Source organism: Atractosteus spatula, chromosome 9 (genome assembly GCF_055471065.1).
Source record: "Atractosteus spatula isolate fAtrSpa1 chromosome 9, fAtrSpa1.hap1, whole genome shotgun sequence".
Taxonomy (NCBI): Eukaryota; Metazoa; Chordata; class Actinopteri; order Semionotiformes; family Lepisosteidae; genus Atractosteus; species Atractosteus spatula.
The window spans coordinates 40,145,643-40,167,757 of NC_142714.1; the positions used below are offsets into that span (position 1 = coordinate 40,145,643).

General features: G+C 37.1%; 1 protein-coding gene across 9 annotated transcripts in view; it reads right to left on the minus strand.

The window, feature by feature from the left end:
- Positions 1 to 709: 709 nt before the first annotated feature.
- klhl13 (kelch-like family member 13) overlaps positions 710 to 22,115 on the minus strand; it is a 120,173-nt gene continuing 98,767 nt past the window's right edge. For all 9 annotated transcript variants that reach the window (XM_088925737.1, XM_088925742.1, XM_088925743.1 and 6 more), the window contains 3 exons: positions 18,922 to 19,717; positions 8,250 to 8,363; positions 710 to 1,792 (listed from right to left, as the gene is read on the minus strand). In XM_088925737.1, the coding sequence (XP_088781863.1) occupies positions 1,305 to 1,792; positions 8,250 to 8,363; positions 18,922 to 19,717 (1,398 nt within the window). In that variant the 3' untranslated portion in view covers positions 710 to 1,304. The remainder of the gene's footprint in view (positions 1,793 to 8,249; positions 8,364 to 18,921; positions 19,718 to 22,115) is intronic.

Here is a 22,115-nt window from a genome sequence, read left to right on the forward strand (position 1 = left end):
TCAGTCTGATTCTGTTCTAGAATGCTTTCCTGGAATTGGAAACATTTGGGATTCTACCTGTACAGTTTCAAATGAAACCAAAACTTTAAATTAAATTATGATGATAGTTTCCTTGGTTGTTCTCTCACCTCTATTTTTTTTCACTCTCTGTGTTGTTTTTTAGAAAAGTCTAAATCAATGTACCCTCTAGTTAGTGTTCTAACAAACTGGGTAAGAAAGTACTAGACCCATTAAACAGCAGGTAAAGCAGGAACATGAAGAAATACCCTGTCGACACTCATATTGACTGGCTCAGAACACACACTTGCATTCTTGTGTTAAAGGATACCAATAGCCAGCAAACAGACTTCAGAAGCTTAGGTAGCTTACTGTATGTAGCTTCCTTTGAAATTGAAGAGCAATGCTGAATGAGGATCAGAGATACTGCCTGTGGCAATCTTCCTACCATCATTGATGCCTCTTTCAGTAAAACAGCTGCATACTCAAATTATTTTGAGAAAAAATGAATGCCTCAAACAGGGGGTAATATTAAGTCATGTCAAAGAATGATCAATGCAATTCATGGCTGCTCAATGTAAGTTTTTACTTGGATATACAAAACAAACCTGATATCTATCTTTCAGATACTGATGACACTTGTACGCTGGTATCATGACACCACAGGTTTTTAATGTATTCATTCACACATCAAACAAAAGGCTTCTTTAAATTTGTATTCTTTATTAAATATAGAAAACACCATTTCATTAATGGTTAAAAGCAATGGCAGAAATCTCTGAATTATTGGGGAGTGTGGGAGGGGGGTGGTGGCCAACCCCTGAGATACAAAATTACTTTTTTACCCCCTCCGTTACAAGACAAGTGCCCAGACCCTTTTAGCCCAAAAGTCCCCATTGTAGCTGACAGAACTTGAATATGACCCACCCCCCAAACCAAACCACAAAGAATCAGCTTATTAAAACTGAAAACAATGTACAAAAATTGAATTGCTCACTCTTCTAAGGTATGTTACAGTTCATTTGCTGCCAAAATCTGAAAATGCAACATTAAAAGGTAAGTACGTTGCAAAACAGTAACATTTGTTTTTCCATATTAATATGAAGAGCTTCTGCCAGTGAGGTTCTATGATTTGTTTGCTGCTTTTGTAAAAACTGAAGGTCAGCCTAGCAGCTTTGTAAAAATAGTCTAGTGACTGAATATCGTACTCTTCTCTGGAGGTTATTATCGCAACAAAAAACGCTACCGAGCAGTACAGATTGAATCCAAGTCGAAGTGCAAAACAGTTCTCCAGGCATTCGGGGACCTCAAGGTGCAGACAGTGGAGATTCCCTAGAAGGCGATCCAGTATTGTCCTCGGGAGGAAAGACTGTGAGAGTGCATGCTCGAATGCCTCCAAGAGACTCGGGGAGGTCGAAGACTTTCTGCCACTCGTCCTTCTCTGGATCGTACTTTTGAACAATTTCCACCATGCAGCGGTTGTTCCACGAGTAGCCACCCACCACGTAGATTTTGTTCTCGAACACCGCCACGCCCACGTCACTCTGCCCGCGCAGCATGGCCGCGATGGGAGTCCACTGGTCGAGGGCTGGGGAGTAATACTCACAGCTCAGGACGTCGTCGTAGTCGCTGGTTCCTCGGAAGTGGTTTCCGCCAATGACGTAGAGCCTGTCGCCAACAGTACACATACAGTGAAGTCCTCTCACTGTGGTCATGGGAGCCTTCTGTGTCCATTTGTCCGTGTCGGGGTCGAAGCACATGAGCTCTTTTTGGAAAGTGTCATGAGTGATTCCTCCTGTAGGGAAGGATGCAACGAATTATCAAGAGTGCCTTGCATATAAAATACTCTTCTTTTTTTTTTTAAAGGAAAGCCTGTTTAGATTGAAAGTCACTACTGGATATACATTCAATCTTTTATAATATGCATTTGAGTGATATACACATTGTACGGACGTGTACATATTAAAACACACACAAGACACTGGATGGCTGAATAGTCAAACCAAAAGCTGAACTATTTCATTGTTTTAAAATACATCGGCTGTATATAATGTCAGTTGCGTTCACATCCACAACTGAGAACACAAACACAACACTGAGGAGTAGTTTTTCAAAAAATAATTACTTAAAACTGACTGACAGAGGAGCACTGTTTACATGATTACATTTTTTTGTAACCATGTAAAGTAAAACCATACTACTGTATGAGTGTGTGCTGTGTTTATACACATTTGTAAAAATACACATTGTGCTGCAAATCCAGGTTCCAGTTCCCGCTGTATTATATGAAAAAGAAACAACTAGCAAGCTTACTGATAAATTTCATTATTAAGGAAGATAACATTATTCTTTAGACTTGGGGACTCAATTCAAAGCTTTAAGAAAACACTTAATTGCATAAATCTGACAGAAGAGATCTCTAACATTTAATGTTAGTGGATTTCAGACTAACATGCCATGTAAAAATACTATTAGAACACTTTAGCTACCTCACAAAAAGTCTAGTTAATGGCAATTTTTAAGTGAAGTGCATACAAAATAACTGACAATCAAAATTTGTATATTGATGTGAAGCACCTCATGCCTGAAGACACCTCAATAGCTAAAACACTATTTTTCCTTTCTGCTTTACAGCAGGAATTAACCTCTACTTGTTCCTTCGTAGCTTGCGTGCTGACACAGCTCTGTACTCAATCCCTTCTTGATTAAAGGGTTATATACATTACAACAACCACCTTGGGTGCATAGGTATAGTATCCGCAATGAATAACTGAATTATACTGTGCCTTCTTTTTCAGTGCAACCCAGACATGCACACAGTGTTTATTTTAAAACGTGATATTTAGACGAATCCACAAACCCAAGGAAGAAAAAAAAGACTACAAGCAAGCAAATAAATCTAAGGTATACTGAGATGAAAGGAGGAAAAGGAAACGGTGAAAGTGAAACAAGGACAAGTCAGGGGGGAATTCTGAAAATAAATATGAATACGTTCCCCAGTGTCTCAGAACCCCCTGCCCAGCTGATCAGTGTTTCCGGGTGCGTGCGAGTCGCAGTGAGGACCTGTCATGCATGTGTAATGTCTCTGGGATTCCTAGCTGCTGTTCACAAGCTCATTAATTCTCCAGAAATACAACACTCCTTTTTGAATCAGCGTCTGATAGATTTGCTTTGTTGGGGCTATGTAGGATCACTTGACAGATCTATGTATCAAACAGTAACAAAGCCAAAATGCTTTGAACCGCACCCATTCTAGATTCAGAATGAATTTTTAAAAAGTAGCTCTTAGTGAATGAATATCTTTAAACCGTGAAAGATCCAGAATTGTGAACAACGGCTGTTATGTTCCTTACAGAAACTGAACGCATGCAATACCGTTCAAAACTGTTAGAGCAAGCTCTTGCTTCACAGTTCTGATTTTGTCATGCACATGGAGCCTTAAATTCTAGGAAAGGCAAATTGCCTAACTAATTTTACAACTCACATTAAAACAGAAAAGAGCACGAGCAAAAACACAGAATGTACAAGAACCTGTAAAACTTGATACACACTGCACTAAACAATTTCTGCGAATTAAATACACATCAAAGGTCAATAAATGGCCTATCTAAAGATCCAATTATTTGCATACATCTGTATTTTAGCTTGGTTCACTCAAAAGCTACTACGTTGGTAATCTATTATTAATATATTTCCATTCACTGATACACATTTCACTTTGCCTGGGGCTTTAAAAGTAGCACAAAATAGTACTACCAATGGGGGGGTTACAAAACTGGTGAAAATCAGAATTTGACCGAGCGGTTTAGTCGATAAATGAAATTATTTTTCATTGGAATCTGTTGATGGGGAGAGGGAAGTCTGGGCTGATCTACTCGGTTTGCTGCAACCACGTCCTTCGCCAGTAAAAAGAAGTGAAAATGGATGGATGAACTCCCAAATTGTAAGCAATTTTTCTAGAATATACCATAGTGGCTGATATAATTAGATGTACGTGAATACTTTGTTCTCTAGCATAGTTTTGAGAGGAATAAGAATCCAGGTACATTTAATTAAACAAATATTTATTTAACGTTTACAAAACACTAACTACACTACACAAAACAAAACACAAAACACAAGTTACTCTATGTACAGTATTTACAAACAAGACGTTTCAGAGGCATAACATTCTGGTCACCCAGAAAACCCCAGACTGCTGCTAAGCATTAAAGTCTTAATACCTTCAGAGGCCACATAAGAGACAAGCTGCCTTCTAGCTAAATACAGTGCAACCTACAGTTAAATCTCTCTCTCTGCACTCCGGATACCACAAAATAAATGGGAGCCTATATCCCTATCCATAAAAATGCACCCTCAGCAGGAAAGACGTTTCTAACTGAGGTATCTTTTACCCAGGAAACCCAAGTTCCCTAAATACACAGAACAGCAAGCTCTCTCTAACAAAGTTCAAATACTTAGCTCCAGTCAGGTTTGATTTGGATGATCATGGAGTAGGGGCTCTTGCCTGGTGCAAGTTTCAAGTTCCAATTCCTCCGGATTCTCGTCTCTCCTCTTCTTCTTCCCTGCTTCTGGTCTCTTCCTTCTCCCCTCTCTGTGCTCTTAATGTGATTTTTATATGGTGTGTTTCTATACTGCTCCTCAACAATCATTAACTCACAAGTTACCTAGGTATACAGTATAAAAGTAAAATTGTTTCTGCTCAAGGGAACCCCCAGACCTCAACAAACATCCTCTCTGCTTTAAAACTAGAAGTGTTTACTCTGCAAAGCTTCAAACTTTTAATCTAAAATCTAAGAGACACTTCTTAGTCACCTTAAGCTGTAACAATAGTTTATCAACACTAATAAGTTTATCTAAGTTAATGTTTCTAAATCTGGGTTAATCTATCACAGCTCATTGTACTTATAATGCAAAAGTGATATTGTGGCTTTACAAACAAACTACTGGCCTGTGAGGGAAAGAAAGTCAATTTGTTTGTTTAATATGAATAACAATTAGATTTGCACCGGCATCTTTTATGTGACAATGAACACTTAATGAAAAGCAGAATTATCTAGAACACCTAAACAACAATACAGGGCCAGCAGGGTACAGTGATCCCCAACTGTCAGACAGACATCCTAGCAAATTCTGAGAATTTCATACTTGCTTAATGCTCTTCATTTAAGAACGCATCATCCTGCGCTGCTCTTGACATCAGACAAGATGAGGTGTAATAAAAAATGGTAAGCTGAGTTTTTACAAGTCGGAAACAAGATTTTTGCAATGTGTGAAGGAAAATAGTTCCAGGCTCTTCTCAGAGATCATAGCTATATTACCATGTGGCATCAATGAAAGAATTTAACCACACTTCCAAGAGACTTCAGTCATTGATGAAAAGTTGACTACGGCCAAACACAGTACTGTATATAGTTCTTGAGGCAAAACTACTGGGTAATCATAACAGGGGTTTGCTTGTATTCTCTCATGGTCAGAACTCCTACACTGCAGGAGTAGACAGTGGTGTACTGTTAATGTAGTATCGCCACACACACTATTCCAACTATACCCTCCCCTGATGTTAAGTGTAGACTAGATGACTAGTCAGGCAAAGTATGCTAAACATTCAACAAGTAAGGAGGCAGTAAACCTGTGTTTTAAGACTTTAATAAATGAGGATATGAAGACAGGCTTCTTGAATGTGTCACAGATGGTCTAACCACCACACTGATTTTAAGATCATTAAGAAGTAAACCCTGTCTTTGTTTTTAAGCAGGATGTTTTCGATGTTCACCTAGGTATAACCCACTGGCCTTTCAAGCTACACTAGACACTTTGAATTGTTCTTCTCATGGCAATTAAACTGCAGACAAGGACAAAACAAGCTCATCTATTCTGCCAGCAAAATGCTTATTTAAAAAAGTGTTCTGCAGAAAAGTGACTGTTAATTCTTTTTTGTTTGTGAATATACTGCTGCTAGCTGACTGAATTTGCGCAGCTAACTTAATAGAACAAAAGGTGATTTTTAAATTTTATACCTTAAGTTAACCAAAAATATCTATCAAGACTGACACATTTTAGAACTGTGTAACAGGCAGTTTTTAATATATGATGAAAGGTAAAGTGCAATTAACTTGTGACTTCTTTCAGTCATTTGCTTTAGTTCTACTACAGTATATAATATATTCAAAGCTCTTTAAAGCAAATGAGAACTGAAAATGTCCCCTAGTCAACGGCACAGTTTTATTATTAAAAAACAGAAGTAGAAAGAATATTCATAGACAGATGCTCCCAAAATGCACGTTTGCAAAGCACATGTGTAAAGAGGACACCACCATTTATGAGCTGTTACTTGGTCACCAACCACTTTTTATAGAAGGTTTGAATAAAAAGAAAGCCACTCAGCTCCTCTTGGTCATTTCATTGTTAGCATCTCATTGATCCCAAAATCTCATTAAAATAGAGCTGCAATGATTATTCGTATATTCAAATATTCTGATAAAAAATGGATTCGTTTTTTAGCCTTCAGTGATTTGCAAAACTTTAAAGATAATTGATGGAGAGCAGGTCTTAAAAGTCAATTAGCCACAGAAACAGTGCCCAAAATCATCTGTTTTCCCAAAAACGATCAATGGCAATGCATGCTGCACTGTCTGCAAATTTGATCTTGCCACATAAGTGCAATATGTATGCTGGAGTATTTTTGAAAGAAAGCCATCATAGTCTGTTGGGCCCAGAAGCAGCAATCTTCTCTCTTTTCATATAGCACTTTTAGACACTTTTTTGCTGACATGCATCATATTCTTGATTTTTGAATGTGGTTACTTTCCCAGAATGCATCGTTTGCAATTTTCAATTAAAAAGATGACCTTAAAAAGGCAATATTTCCTTATAATTTCCCTTTATCTAATAAGGGTTACAAGCATATTGGATTGTAACCCTGCAGATCAGCTGTTACTTGTGTCTTGCACAGTATTTTTTGCCTCACTGTTTAAATTATTACACCAGGCTTAGGTCCATTCTGTATAAGTCAGTTGCATAATTAATTACAAGATGTGCTGTATAAAGGCATAAATAAGGAATTAAAAACTACAATACTAGTAATCCTGGCACTGTGAATATAATCTGAATATATTGATGACATCTGAAGTGTTTACAGTCCTGCTCATTTGCCAGAAATTAGCAGCAGGAGGACTTATCTTAAATGGAGCAGGACGCTCCATGCACACATCCTATAAGGATTTAGATATCTGGGGTACTGACAGGCTCTTGACTGCTCAATCCAATACTCAACCAGCAGGCTCACAGATTTAGAAAGGTCACCAGCTGACAAAAGAACAGTTTAAATATGTTACTGTAACTTATAATTTAGGTGTTTACAAATTGCACTTTTCTCACACAAACATTGCATAGAATCAAGCAATATTTGTTAAGAAGGCAAGTGGCTTTCTGCTTTGTTTTTTGGTACTTTAGACCGTACCAGTATTCAGTCTTGTTAGAAGGATATTTTGGAATAATCAAAACAGAACAAAACACAGGTTGGAAAGCTCAGGTTTACATATTTTAAATTTGAACACACCATCATCTTGTTAAATATCACCACGAGCCTCCTCAGCTTTGCATCTAGATGTCTAGAACCACAGCTGAACCACAGACCAATCAGGGCCATCACTGGGTTTGTCTCAATTTCTGTCATTGGCACAGTTGAGGAAATTGAAACCTAAAACATTGCCTTTTGAGCTGCTCTCAACCACAACTTTACAACTCAAGGTCAGGATGTCCAGGAGGCTAACCACTATTACACAAGATAATTGTTTGTGCAGTGCACTCCTGCTAAATTTAGTAATGTTTCTGATCTTTTATGGTATTCCAGCAATGAAAATATGTGGCTTTGGGACAGAACAGTTAAGAACACAGAGCTTTCTGGGGAATTAGAATATTCCTTTTGTATGTTTTTGTAAATCAATACAGCCTACACTCTCCTGAGGACTGCAGTACAGCAGCTTCATCACCTTATATCCTGATAATGTCATCTCATCTCCATAATGTATTACTTCTAGAAAAGGTCTGCATTATGAGACTTTATAGATTCAGATAATAAATCAATTACATTTATCATTCAACTACTATTACATAAGTAATAATACTGCAAATAACAGACAGGACTGCTGTTCTCCATCCATGTGCATTTACACAGAAGATCTATTCATCCACATTATGAAACCTGTTAAAATTCTGTTAAAAACATGGAATCTTAGAAGACACTTTACCTGAAATGTACATAAAACCACCGTAAACCGTCCCAGCATGTCCATAATGAGGTTCATTCATTTTCGCAACATATGTCCATTCATTTGTCCTGGGATTGTAGCACTCCACTGTAGCTGTTCAAAGAGGAAAAAAAAAACAGTTACTAAGAAGAAAAGTGACAATAACTAGAACAGGCAGAACTGGGAATTACAGGCCTTCAAGGGTCATGTGAGAAAAATAAATATTCCATCCTTTTGGATAACTGTAGGCACTGGCAGGCAGAGAATGAAAACACAAACTATATTACAGATACAGTACCCGATTAATCAATTTCATCATTAAAACTTTAACACTACAAAGTTTCATGAACTGTCTTCTCTTCATTGAAAAAAAGTAGATGAAGCCGTTAACGATAAAAGAATAAAGCGGTACTACCAGCACAAGTCTCAGATTTGTAAAAACAAATAAATAAAATTCTGATAGATTTTTTATGTTCAACAGTTCAAAATTAAAATTAAAGACTTCCCTTGAGTTGATTCTATATATTGGTCCAATTAGAAACTAGGAATGGAAATTGTTCTGTCCAATTTTATGATTAACCATTTTCCACACCCCTTATGCATGTGATTGGGAAATGGGGGTTTAAATAGTTCTCTATGTAATTATTAATTTTAATGTTGGAAAACATATACCAAAAGGTAGAACAAGCAACACCCTCCATCTGTGGTATCCTGTCTGAACTGATAGACTTTTATCTTTAAAGTGTAGGGACAATTTGCGCTAGTGCATCAGGTTGATAGATGTATCTTGGCAGCCATTGGCAAACACAATATTTTTTTCTTTGGAAGAAGTCCTTAATCCAGGCTTGTTTTCTCTCAGGGACCTGCTGTGTCATCGTGAAACAAACATGGTAAAATATATTCAGATGTATGTTGTGTCTGGAAGCAGAAATATTATATAAATGGGTAAGATCCAACGGATTTATACCTTAAAGACACAGATCTCATCATTTATGCATCTCATCTCCTTTCATTTATACACAAAGAAATACAGTAATCATCCATGATAAGACAGACAGACTGTAGCTCCCTAATATGAACTACTGTCCTAATTCTTTACATTTAATTTTGCAAATACCTCTTTGCAAGGCTGTATCATTAAATACACATTCTAGAAGAAAACTTCATTTGCGGTCTCAAAAGATCAGCCTCTATAACACATTCTCAAAGTATAGATTAAAACATTATTTTAGCTTCTTTCCTGATTTATGATGAGATTTTTTATAACAGGATTATTATTTTTCATTGAAGTATTAATATAACACACAATAAAAGACCCAATGCTCTCAAAGAGACACTGAAAAGTTAAAGAAATAGTAAAAAGAGAAGTGACAAAGAATATCCTTTCATACATCTTATTTCTAAAAGCACACTGCACACATTTTTGGTACACTGCTTTCCAGATCATTTTCCTTAGATATACAAGTGGCAAATGGCTTGTAGTCCTAAATGTTCTCCTTGTACATCACCTTGTTAGCTGGATGTGAACTGCTGCTGCTGAAACCAAAAAAAAATACAGCTGATCTCTCAAGCCCTGACTCAGCCCTCCCCACTCCTGTGTCTATGGCAACAAGCAACAGCATTCTTAGGATCACTGAATGCACAGTGCTCAATCTGCAATACTCAGCCGCAGAGGTGAACAACAACATGATTAATATTATCCAGTGGCAATCACAGAGGTTCAAACAACAATCGCCACATTGATCTGGCACCATGATCTGAGCAACAACACCCGGGATTTACAGAAAAGCAAACAATCCAAATAACACTGGCAGGGCCAGCCAGGCAGCTGTGCTGCTTTTGAGTTGTTTTTTTTTCCTCTGCAAAGGTCACAGACAACACCAACAGAAACCGTCTGCACAGAAATAGTGTGACGTGAAAAAAGGCGGTTTATTATTGAGATTGTGCTTTCTGACAGAGATGTACAGAATAAGAGAAACGGAGGTGTTTAACAAAAAAAAAACTGAGGAGCAGTTACAAGAATTTGAACAGACTTAATTCAATCAGGACTGTGCTAAGGAAACAAAGCAAAAATGTGATTCACCTAATGGGACAGAAAAGGAAACCTTCAAATAGCCATTTTCTTCCATAACTGGAATAAACCACAGGAGAAATAATATTATTGGAATAATACACAGGAGTATTAGTGCATGAAGTGTACCAATTTAACTCCTTCTTTTAAACTGAATCCATAGATTCACAAATCCACAAATTACAGCTAGTACTGGCAGTATAAAGGGAATCTGTGGGGGAAAAAACATGAATGAAATACTGCTGAAGTGAAATGGAAATGTTTGTGACTCATTACAAGGACATAAGAAACTGAAATATTCCAATGCTAAACTAAGATACAGAGGCGTCTAAACCTGGGGGTGGGGGCAGAGCAAACGTGTCTCCTAAAAAATCTCCTCAAAGGGTAAATTCAGCTAGCTTCCAGAAATGCCTCTTTAACCAGACAGAATATTTAATGCGCAATACAGAAAGTTAGATCACTTCTACTATTTACTGTAGCAACAGACCCTTAATCCACCATAACATGCACCATAACCATAGGGCTATTTTCAGAAAGTAGTCTGTTCTATGTATAAGTTTTAATAAATATATTCAAGGTGACTTCTGAATTTATGAAGTGCCATTTCGCAGTCCTTAGAATGTGGTGCAACTATATTTTTCTGTTTTCTGGAGCCTAATTTAAAAACAGGTCATGCTGTGCTTGGTTGGAACCTAGGTTTCTATCAAGATTAAGTTTTATTTGCAGAGGAAGTAAGGAGAAAATACAGGTGAAAAATATGCTATGTCAAATCACTGGGACTTGAGTAAAAACTTTAGCCAGGAACCTGACAAGATTGTACTCTACCTAATGAGTCACAAAAGTGCTATTTCAAAGATGAGTGAAACGTCTGACAAATACAGGAGGACAATTATGCCCTGGAGTCTGTAAACGCATTGATTCTCAAGGGTGATTTCCACTGTGGCAATAGTTTTATGCAAGATGTGAAGGTGAACGCAAAAGACTGCGTAATCATTTTAAAGCCAAATGTCTGAAGGGTCTACATGATTTTCACCACAAAAATGCCTTTCACAAAGGGCACTATTTAATCATACAAATAAATAGAAATGCATCTATTGACTTCTCAGTTTATGTCATAAGAATGTAATCTGACTTAAAATTTCAGACACTAAAAACATCACAAGGAAAGGGCATTTGTGAAAAACAAAAACGGACGTAAATATTATTTTCAAAACATTTGGTAAAAAACATTCTTAAATTTCAAATGGACTATTACTTTCCAGGTGGGGCAAAAATAAGATCCATGCATCTTGTAACTGCTTAATCGAATTCTGGGTCATGGAGGAGCCAGAGAGACCAGTTCTGGAATTTAACCCAGTGCCACAATAAAGCAAGGCAGCAATGCTACCCACTGCTCCATTGTGCCACCCACAAAATAATCTATACAAATGTTTATTTTCAGATTAACTACCAAAAGTTAATGTTCCTCTTAACAATAAAGCAAAATGCTAAAATATTTTCTTCTGGTTCACGAGTCATTGAAGTTTGTTTTTCATCTTCTCACAAAGCTGTAAAAAATCAATTATACCTCTTCAATGCTACAGAGGCAATTTATTACATACTGTATCCTAAATGCCAGTTGTTTCTTTAGATGAACATACTAATAAATAATTTTCCTTGCTATCTATGAAAAAGATTTTGATGTCTACTTTACATTTTCATCTTCTAAACAATTGAGAAGCATTAAAAATGCAATTATTATAAACATTTAAATGTGTAGATATTTCTCCTGTGGAAATAAATGTGGAAAAACTAAAGAAAGAAGTGTATTTTATATTAAAGCAATTTGGAGAGGTTTATGGAACATGGAAAAATGCCTTATTTAAAGTCTGTTCTGTTTTTATCTGTATTGTATTTTTTTACATTATAATTCTGACAAGAAACAACTTTCATTTACAGCTTTATAAAAAGGAAGACTGACGGATATGTTGCAGAGCTTCTCAATCACCTAGAATTGAAATCCACCTTAATATCCTGTTAGCTTTTCAACTCGTGCCAAATTAATACATGGCATTAATGCAGGGTCCCCATTTGAACATACAAATGCATACATTGCACTTCTCTGGACAACCCTGCTATAAGCCTTTAACACATGGAGCTTTGACTGCAAGAAGGCAAAGAAGTTAACATACATGTTTTCCAAAGGCCAGCCCTCCAATCGCTTAATTACTATGCTTCAAACCTGCATACTGAGGAGTACATTTACTTTAATGCATCAAAATACATGCCCGTCAACACAGAATATTAAAATCTATAAATATATTACTAAGAGTTGTAGTATCCACCCTGTTTTTCATTGCCTTTGTATTATTGTATAGATAATAAGTTAATGTGATAAAGTATCCTCAGCAATTGAAGATGACAGATATTCCCAATTCACATTATCTTTACACAGTAGCACTGCTTGTATGAATCCACTGCACAGCATCGATGCCCCACTACCACGTTTCATGCAAACTGGACTTCTCCACACCTAAACCCAGTCCTGTAATGTGCTGTACCAGTCTAAATACACATGCTTTGCATACACATGGATAATTGCAAGGTGACCAACTTTAAATATAAGCAGCAATGCCAAGTGGCTTTGAAAAGCATTCAACTCTTTAAAGAACTGTTGCAAGAAAATGTTTTCTGTACAGTTCATCTTAATTGCTGTCCTTTTTTTCCTTTGTGGTAAACATACTGTAGGTTCCGTGCATCGTATGCTTATGTGCAGCTCTGACCGCAAGAAGACAAAGAAATTCATTCACATGCTTTCCAAAGGCTAGCCTTCCAATAGCTTCATCACAATGAATAAAGGGTATTTGCTTTAAAACAGTAGGCTGAGTGGTTCTTACACACTGTTGTTAAGTTGATCTCACTCCTTTTTCCCTTGTAAGTAATTAGGGCATTAAAAAGCATACATCTTCAACCCCAAGGAACTCATACTGTGAATGCTAAGCTTTACCTAAATTAAGAGGAATCCCATTGCTCCTCATTTTCATTTCTAACCCAGTAGGTGGTGACTTCTGAAAGGTTGTCCCAACAGTACCCCATGATTCACTTTGACACAGTTATGCATACCAATTTAATTTTAAAACAACCCTATTAAAATCATTGGCATTAGAGTGAAGTTATTCTGACACAAAGCTGAAAAGGAAGTATTGTGAATAAGACAATGTGTTTTACAAAGATGTCAAATGAACTACTAACATTCTGATAACTTGCAATATCTATCAGAAATCTCCAATTAATAAACACATACGGTATACTCTACATTTGGTTGATCTTCCAATACAGCTGCTGCTCTGCTTTGAAGCATAATGTATACTTTTTTGTGAGATCCTCAATTGTTCTGTAAGTGTCTGGCTTTATCTATAAACTCATTATTAAAATTCAGTTACTTCACACTCATAATCATGGAAATAATCCAAATTAACAACTTTCAAAAAGAAAAAGGTCTGTTACTTGCAAAGTGTTTTTCACAATAAAGTTCGAAGCTTTGGTTGTTGATGAGAACTGAAACAAGCTTGCTTTCTTTTGGATAATAAATCATATAACTGGACACCTGGAAAGCACTCTAAGACATCAATAACAGCCACACTGTTTTACAGTGACTATTTTCAGCCTACTGGGTCAATAACCAGAGCATTTTCCTTTATAGATATTTTTCTCTTCATTCTCATGTTAGACAAAATTCATTGTCAAAACAATTCTTTAATAGTCTTTAGAGTTTAAGAAAATGCTGGCAATTAGGTGCAAATGTTTTTTTTGTTTGAATGCAGAGCTTTAAAGCAAATAAGATGCGCTAAATAAAACAATGTAATAGCAAGTAATATACATTCCTGCATTCCCCCCTGAGTACAGTTTAATTAAGGAGTTTTAAAATAAATATTTTTTTATTCCTCTACCTTGCAGCAATATTTACACCAGTTTCACAGAAATCAATTGTGCCACAAATATTTCCCAACAATGATCCTTCTACCACAAGGGACTCATGGTCTATAAACAATAAGTACAAATTCTGCAATATTAATAGGTCAGTTCTCTAATAGTAGTAGAAATGATGCACCCAATGAAAGTACTGCTAACAAAAATTTAATCAGGAAAAATGTGCCATTCAAATCTGAGACTTTTCTTTTCCATTCGGTCTGCCATTTTAAACATTATATTTTTTTCTCCTTGACCTCCTTTAGAAGTCTGAGTCGTCCACAGCTTGTTCTATTTTGAGTCCATGCTGTAGTGCTCCTCAAGGGGACTCTATTTCGGCTAAACGTCACTTGGAACCAGTCATGTGATGTCCTCGTGTGCCACCAAATCCCTGCTGGCCTTATAGCAATGACGAGGGCTGTGTCTGATGACAGTCTGGGAGAAGTCACAAATACAGCCTCTTCCTTTGTTTTGCTGGTCAAAAGACTGTTCAGTAGACTGACTTCATTTCCAAATGAAAAGGTAAAAACAGGAAATCAAAAGCTTCTGAACTGGGTTTAAAGTTGTACTGTGTCAGTTTTGAAGCTTTGCTTTCAACGAATCAGAGAGATGGCTAGAATGGTGCACAGCACTTGCCGTTAATGAACTGGGGAAAGCGCTAGGTCGGGTTGCAGATGCGTTTGCGTGCTGCTCAAAACCCTCTCTCACTTTGTATTTCTTGTTTAAAAAAAAAGCCCAGACGATAATGACATTCTCAGATATTATGTGGTTGATAGAACATGTATAACGTATTAAAGGGGGGAAACATTTATATAAAATCCTGTGATTATTCCCTATTGGAGTTTATTCATTTTGCTTTTATGAGATTACATGATATGCTCCTGTTTTCTTCCAGAGAAAACATACATAATATCTGACATTAGCCTCACAAGAATGAATTTTTGGTGGGCCAAACTGTAAAAACCTACTGTGGGATTTAGCCATAACAATGTGGTTAACACCCTAGCCCTGGTAATCAGTGTCATTGGATCTTTACCGACCAAGAAGTCAGAACTCCTGCTTAACATCTCTTCCGAAACACCTCACTCCTACTGCACTGTTTCCCCAGCCATCATACTGGGGCGTTTGGATTGGAAATTCTGTACCATGGGGATAATGGCCATCAATTGGGCCCATGCTGGTCCAATAATACCACTTACAGCAGCAAACTGCTTTTGCTTAGAGGTCTCCCATCCCACCACTAACCAGACCCAACACTGCTTAGCTTCTGGGTTCTGGTACAATTAGACTATACAGTGGTAGAATCCTGGGTCAGCAGTGCTTTATCTTCACCAAAGCAAGTTACTTTTATAACTCTGTTCTACCCTAGTGGAAGCTATGAGTATATTATTGATGTTCATTACATACAAACATTATAAATCCTAATAGTGTATAAGAATTTTGCACAGTAGTGTAGGCAGGGTTGGAATTAGCTCAGAATTCCACGTTGTATTAGGAATATGGCCAAGAAATAAGTCTTACTATTACTTGTAGGTCACTATGTCAGGGAGACATAATGCAGGTGAACACTAGAATGACAACTCTACCAAAGAAGAATTTCAGTTGCTCTTTTATGCCAGCCTTTCTGAACCTAATGATAATTCTATTGCATGCAGGTCCAGTTCGTCTAAGCTCGGCTCAGCTTGACCAAACCTGGCAATTACTATGACCACTGCCTCCAAATATGTTATTTCTGCTGGTGAGCTCTCATAATTAGATGTTACTGAAAGCTAAGAGCTTGATGACTGAAGAACATCAAGCTAATGATGACTTTCTAAGCGAGTGACAAGCAATAATTTTATAACATACAAAGGAATTCTCTTTTGGTTGCTTTGGTTAATTGACTATAAACTTTTTTGCTGAGCATATATGGACCCCTGTGGACAAAATAATTACCCACAAGTGATTAATTACAAGGTTCTTGATCTGATAAATAAATGGATGTAGCTCAAATTGGAAATGAATGTTTCCAAGGATTTCCTTAATGCTAAAAGATATTCACGCATGGCTCCTGCACTGTCACTTTTGGGTTGAGAGACTTGGAACGTGTAAGCACTGAAGAGACAGCGTGAATCAGATCGGAGAAACAAAACTGTTCCCAAAGGGAGAGGAAAGATGCAAGGAGCTAAGGGTCTGGCCAGCTACATCAGGTGATGGAATAAAAGACTTACCTCAAAGTCATATTTAAGGGAAAAAAATATGACCCTTCTTTGAGAAACCTATCCTGATGCAATCCTAATTTAAAAAAAAAACGAAAAATGAGGACAGCAATTTTTATGGGCAAATTTAAAGCTAACTAAACTCCAATAATACAAGCTCTGATTTACATTGAGTGGTGGGTACTGCCTCAGTGTGGGTGGGCTTATGGAGAGGTTTCTGGTGACTCAGTGTGCCTCCAGCAGCACATGTAAAAGTGATGCAGAGCATAGGGCCTCCACAGATGAGCAGTTGGCCAGAATTAGCCAGCGATCCCTAGCAGGCAAAGGAATGCAGCACCCATTAAAACTGCAGCTGTGCAAGCTTTTTTTTTAGAAGAAACATTTCAGTTATTGGAAAATAACAGAATTTTGGACTAACTACTTTATGATCTTGACAGTGTGCTTTTAACTATGATTATTGAAATATAATGGAATAATTAGTTATGTTACTGTTAAATATATGGTTTTAAAGTAATAATGACATAGTATATAGAACAACCATCAGAGGGAAATATGTTTCCCATGTACAATGCTCCACTTTAAGCAACTAAAACCTCTACAGTTGAAGGCATTTAGCTGTGTAAGTAGCAAATACTGAAGGAGGAAAAAAAAATCTCAAACCTTAAGAAAACTACAACCAATAGCCCTGGTACCAAATATGAATGGTAACTGCATCAAAGGTCATTCAGAAACTTACAGAACAGACTACAAACCCAAAGGGAAAATTGTCAGAGCACTGGGAGACCCTACAGGCAGCCTTTATAATTGCTAGCACAATCGTGCTAACACCTTTTGAAAAAACTGAATTTCAGTTTGACTATCAAGTTAAGAAACAAAAGGCGAGTGTTTTGTGTAATGCAAGACTCCACATCACCTTAAAGTTATACAGAGGTTGTGTGACAATGTCAAGTACACTGTGCTCTCACTACAGGACTTCTGAAGTGCAGAGACTGTGATGTCCTTGGATTTAGATTCCACATAAACAAAGGCACAGATAGCAACAAACAGAACATATGAACAAGCGTGTGATCTGCTCTCCCAATACCAGGCTACATTTCTTTCATTTCAATATCTTCTGCTTAGGGGAAACCTTATTTAATCCTTTCTTAAATTAAATCTTTTCTTATTTCATCCCTTCCAACATTTCTCAACTGTAAAAAGCATTCACCCATTATATGTGAAATGTTAGCCAATACATGTGAATTTGTTACAGCTGTTTAACACGGACGATTATTTTATTCAGTCAAATCTTTACTATTGTCATTGAATGAGGTAACTGGTTACCGCCACCTAATTTTCTTTTCCAATTCTTATTTTTCTTCAAGCCTAACTTCTTGCATGGGAATGTATATGTATATGTTTACAAGCATATAGATCTGTTTAGATAAACATTGCCTTAGCAGAACACCAGAGGATACACCACAAGGTTAATCTACAACACCCTATGGGAATGTCAGATAGGATTTCTGCTGTCTTGATGGTGTATTGTGTGTTAATTTATGTGCACCAGTGTTCATGGGTTAAGACTTCTTGCACTGTTCCTTCTCTTTTCACTCAATGTTTTTATTTATTCAGAAGCAATTCTAGGGTGATTTTTAGTTTGTTGTACAAAAGCAGCCTTTTATCTTTAGAAATGTATAGAAAGGAAAGGAAAATGTTAATAACCATGAAGACATGATTTCTAAATGTATAACTACTACAACATTTCATATTAGCTGCTCGTGTATAATTTTAACTTGAGGCATTGATAACATTTGGGACGATTCTGATTACTATAAATTAAAGACTGCCAAATGATGAGCTTGGTATTTTCTCAAACTAATCTAAATTATGAGCTGTAAAAGTTGTTATAATAGTCCAAAACACTAATGTGTGTATTGAGTAAATTGATGATGCTCATAAAATATAAACTTCAAACATCAAAATTTCATCAAAATGTCTGCTCATGTATTATATATATGGATTTGTAGACAGAATTCTAATTGTCAAATTCTAATGCAAGCATTTGTTTTCTAACAAGCTCTGGGGTTTTTCAGGAAAAAAACAGAAAACATAAGCATTGAGCTATAATTATTTTCCTTTATGTTTGTCTGTTTTGTGGTTTATTACTTTTTAGGCACTTCTTTTAAAAGGAAATCTGCAAATACAGTTTTGTACCAAAGAAATGTGACCATCTTTTCCAAAACCCCCAATTACACATTGAGAATAATATGGCTGATATCACACATCTGTATAACACTTGAGAATAATCCCACATTTAAGCGCCATTTTGCAAGGGAAAAAAAATCCTGACCTGAGCATGAATCAGAAGGAAACCTTGCAACATTGATACATTATTCATTAAGTTATGTATGAACGCAAACAATAAATGCACAAACAAAAAAAAGCTTGGAAATTTTACAATTACAAGACATACCTAACTCCCCAGCTGCGTTTCTACCTCCCACTGCATAGAGATGTCCTTTGAGGGCACTTAGGTGGAAGAAAGTGCGCTTTTCATTGAGAGAGGCCACCTGCATCCACTTGTTGTAGCGGGGGTCGTATCTGAAAACGGTGTCCACGGCCGTCTTTCCTTTCGTGTCGTAATTGCTCTGTCCGCCCACTACGTACAGGAAGTTGCCGATCACCGCAATGCCGTGCTGGTAGCGGGGAGCGTCCATAGAAGCCAGAGCCTTCCACTCGTGCGCTTTTTCGTCGTACAGTCGCAGCTCCTTACTCACGACCAGCTGCTGCCGTAACACCCCGCCCAACGTCACCAGGTGCGTGCTGTCTGATCGGATAGCAGTCCTTTCTGACTGCATCACTGGCTGCATGAAGGGCATCATTTGGTAATTGCTGGCTTCGAGTAACAGGTTTACACAGATGTTGTCCGTCCTCATGAAATCCACGGTCTGCACGTGGTTGATGAGCTCCTGAGGGCTCATGAGGGGAAAACGGATGTTCTTCATTAATTTGGATGCATACTCCATCCTGTTCTCCTCGTACCGCAGCCAGCGGCAGGCAGCCTTGAAGAGGTCAAGTTCACTGCAGTGCTTCAGGCTGTTGCTAGAGAGCACAAAGGCCAGCCGGTCAAATGGGAGCTTGACAAACTCGCCAGTGCTCAGCAACGAGGGAAAGTTCTTCAAGATAAAATTGTTAACATATTTGTCCACTTCTGTGAGGTTATAGGCATTTGCGATGCGCCCTACTTCCACGCAGTTTTCCAGTGAAACCTATACAGAAATTCATGGAAAAAAACAGTAAGTTGTGGGTTTCACACCCATCTCATCTAACTGCACCCATTTACACATCAGGGCCAGAGCACCTCAAATGCTCAGAAAGCTAACAAAATACTTACAGTACAGTCATGGAATAAGTTGACAAAACCAATATTGAGAGCATTAATTCTGAGTTAAAGGTTTCATCATGGTTTGTAAAAAAAAGATGTGATATGATTTTTTATATACATAAATAAAAAAATGAATGGAAATATTTCAGGAAAAGAGGGATGCTTTCCTTAAAATGTTAAACCTTGTGATAATAAAAATCTTTCTAGTGCTCTGAAATGGATGAAAGCAAATGACTGAGGATTCATCTCAAGAAAATGGAAATGCGTTTCATCAGAGTACTCCACAAGCCCCAGGAAAGAGATACAGTATATGTGTGATAAGAATTTCAGGAGGTTTGGCAATGAACTATAACTCCACATTAAAATGGACAAGGAGATTTTAACTTTGTGTCTTTCAAGCAGCAAAAAAGGGACTACAGATAAAGGACAAGCAATAATAATTTCACCGTCAATTCAAGTAATAACCTTGATTAAAAAAAAAAGTTATTTGGCCTAATTCTTGCACTTTACAAGTGGTTCACTTTGAATAAATAATACTACTGAAATACATACAGAGGCTTTTTTTCACAAAATGCATCAAATAAATATATATTCTGGTAGAATAAAGGAATTTAAAATGGACTAATCAAATATCTGCCCAGGGACAGTTCATGAAATGAATGTTCTGTTTTTGTGTGTGAGGATGCATATTTCGGGAACAGTAGTAAGAAAATGAAATTTACTTGATATTAGGATTACAGCTATCACATTGCAGCAGGTATCAAGCTGAATCAACTACTCTTAGTAACAGGAAATACCTTCCTTTTTTTGTCTACAGGCAGCAACTGATGCCAATTATGAATATTTAATTGGGCCTGGGTTTACTTTTCTTTTAGAATGGTCCTCGAAGATAAACATGTGACAATAAAAAGAAATTAATCACACTTCGTGCAGCATTTTAGAAAGTCTCTGTTAACACCTCAGAACAGTCCATATGTACATTCAGAAGAAGATTCTCTCTTAAGTTTTTTTTCCTACCCATCTGAAATGCAGGAGTATTTTGTTGTCACACAAACATACTGTATGCAAAGCTAATGTGTAGCAGCTACTTTTAATGGATACTTTTAATCAGCAGCAGTGCTTCTTCTTTGCTGGGCACATGTGCATCTTAAACTAATACAGCAATGTTTTACTGTTCTGTTCAACAGATTTTCAAATCAGTAAGACAGATTTCAGCTGATGCATGGAGCAAGAAGACTTAAACTGAAAAAAAACTTTCAGTGAGAAACTCAAGGGGCAGGCCAGGAGCTGCATCCTGACCTATTTTGCAGGGAAGCCTTTGAGCCTAAGAGGTAGGAGCCCCTGTAGCTTTCTGACAATTGCTTATAACAGCCAATACACAGAACAGCCTAGTCAAAATAAACTGCTCATTAGATTCAAGATGAATGTCAGGTCTGATCTGGTCACCATGCATTCAAGTTCTCTCAAATATCTAGTATGCAATTCACATTTATCTGAAAGAGTGATTATAATATGACTTAAGGAATATGGAATAAGAGGCAGCTTGAGAAATACAGCTTAATACGTTTTTCATCACATTAAAGGATATTTGAATGCTTCTTTCTAACACATCCTGAACACAAGGGAATAAAAAGGTCTTTACATCCAGAGGAAGGGAACAGATTTAAAGAGGCAGATGAACATATGCATACATATGTGTAGAAGCACTGCAGTACAACTCACCTCCTAAAGCTACCAACTCCAGTCCAGAATTACCCACTTATGAATGTGATTAACCTCCTTATCAATAAATGTTCAACAGCCATGTAGCACAACAGATCTAAAAGGTAGTCCAAAAAGCCTAGCAAATAGAGATAGTCTACAGTAGGGATGCTGTTTGTTTGCATGCTAATGTGCAAACATACCGAACCAACCACAGCATTAGAAATATTGACATATGTTCACAAAGAAACGTAAGGAATCTACTGTATAGGCTCTCATAAAAACCATTACCAGATGCATTAAATTTCAATCTTTCTACTTTGATCGCCATAAACAAATGCTTAGAAAAGTTCAAATAATATTGAATAGAAGGAATTTTGCATCAGAAGGGTAGTTTGTACAAGAGCCTCAAGCTTGTTAAATCTTGAATACATCAACATGTTATGAGTGTGCTTCCCTGTATAAGACATAAATAAAAACTGAGGCAGCACTTATCAACATTAACTAGATTAAGACCAAATACTACATTCTGTTTTGTATTAAACACTGATTGAAAGGAAGAAGCTTTAGATGATGACAAG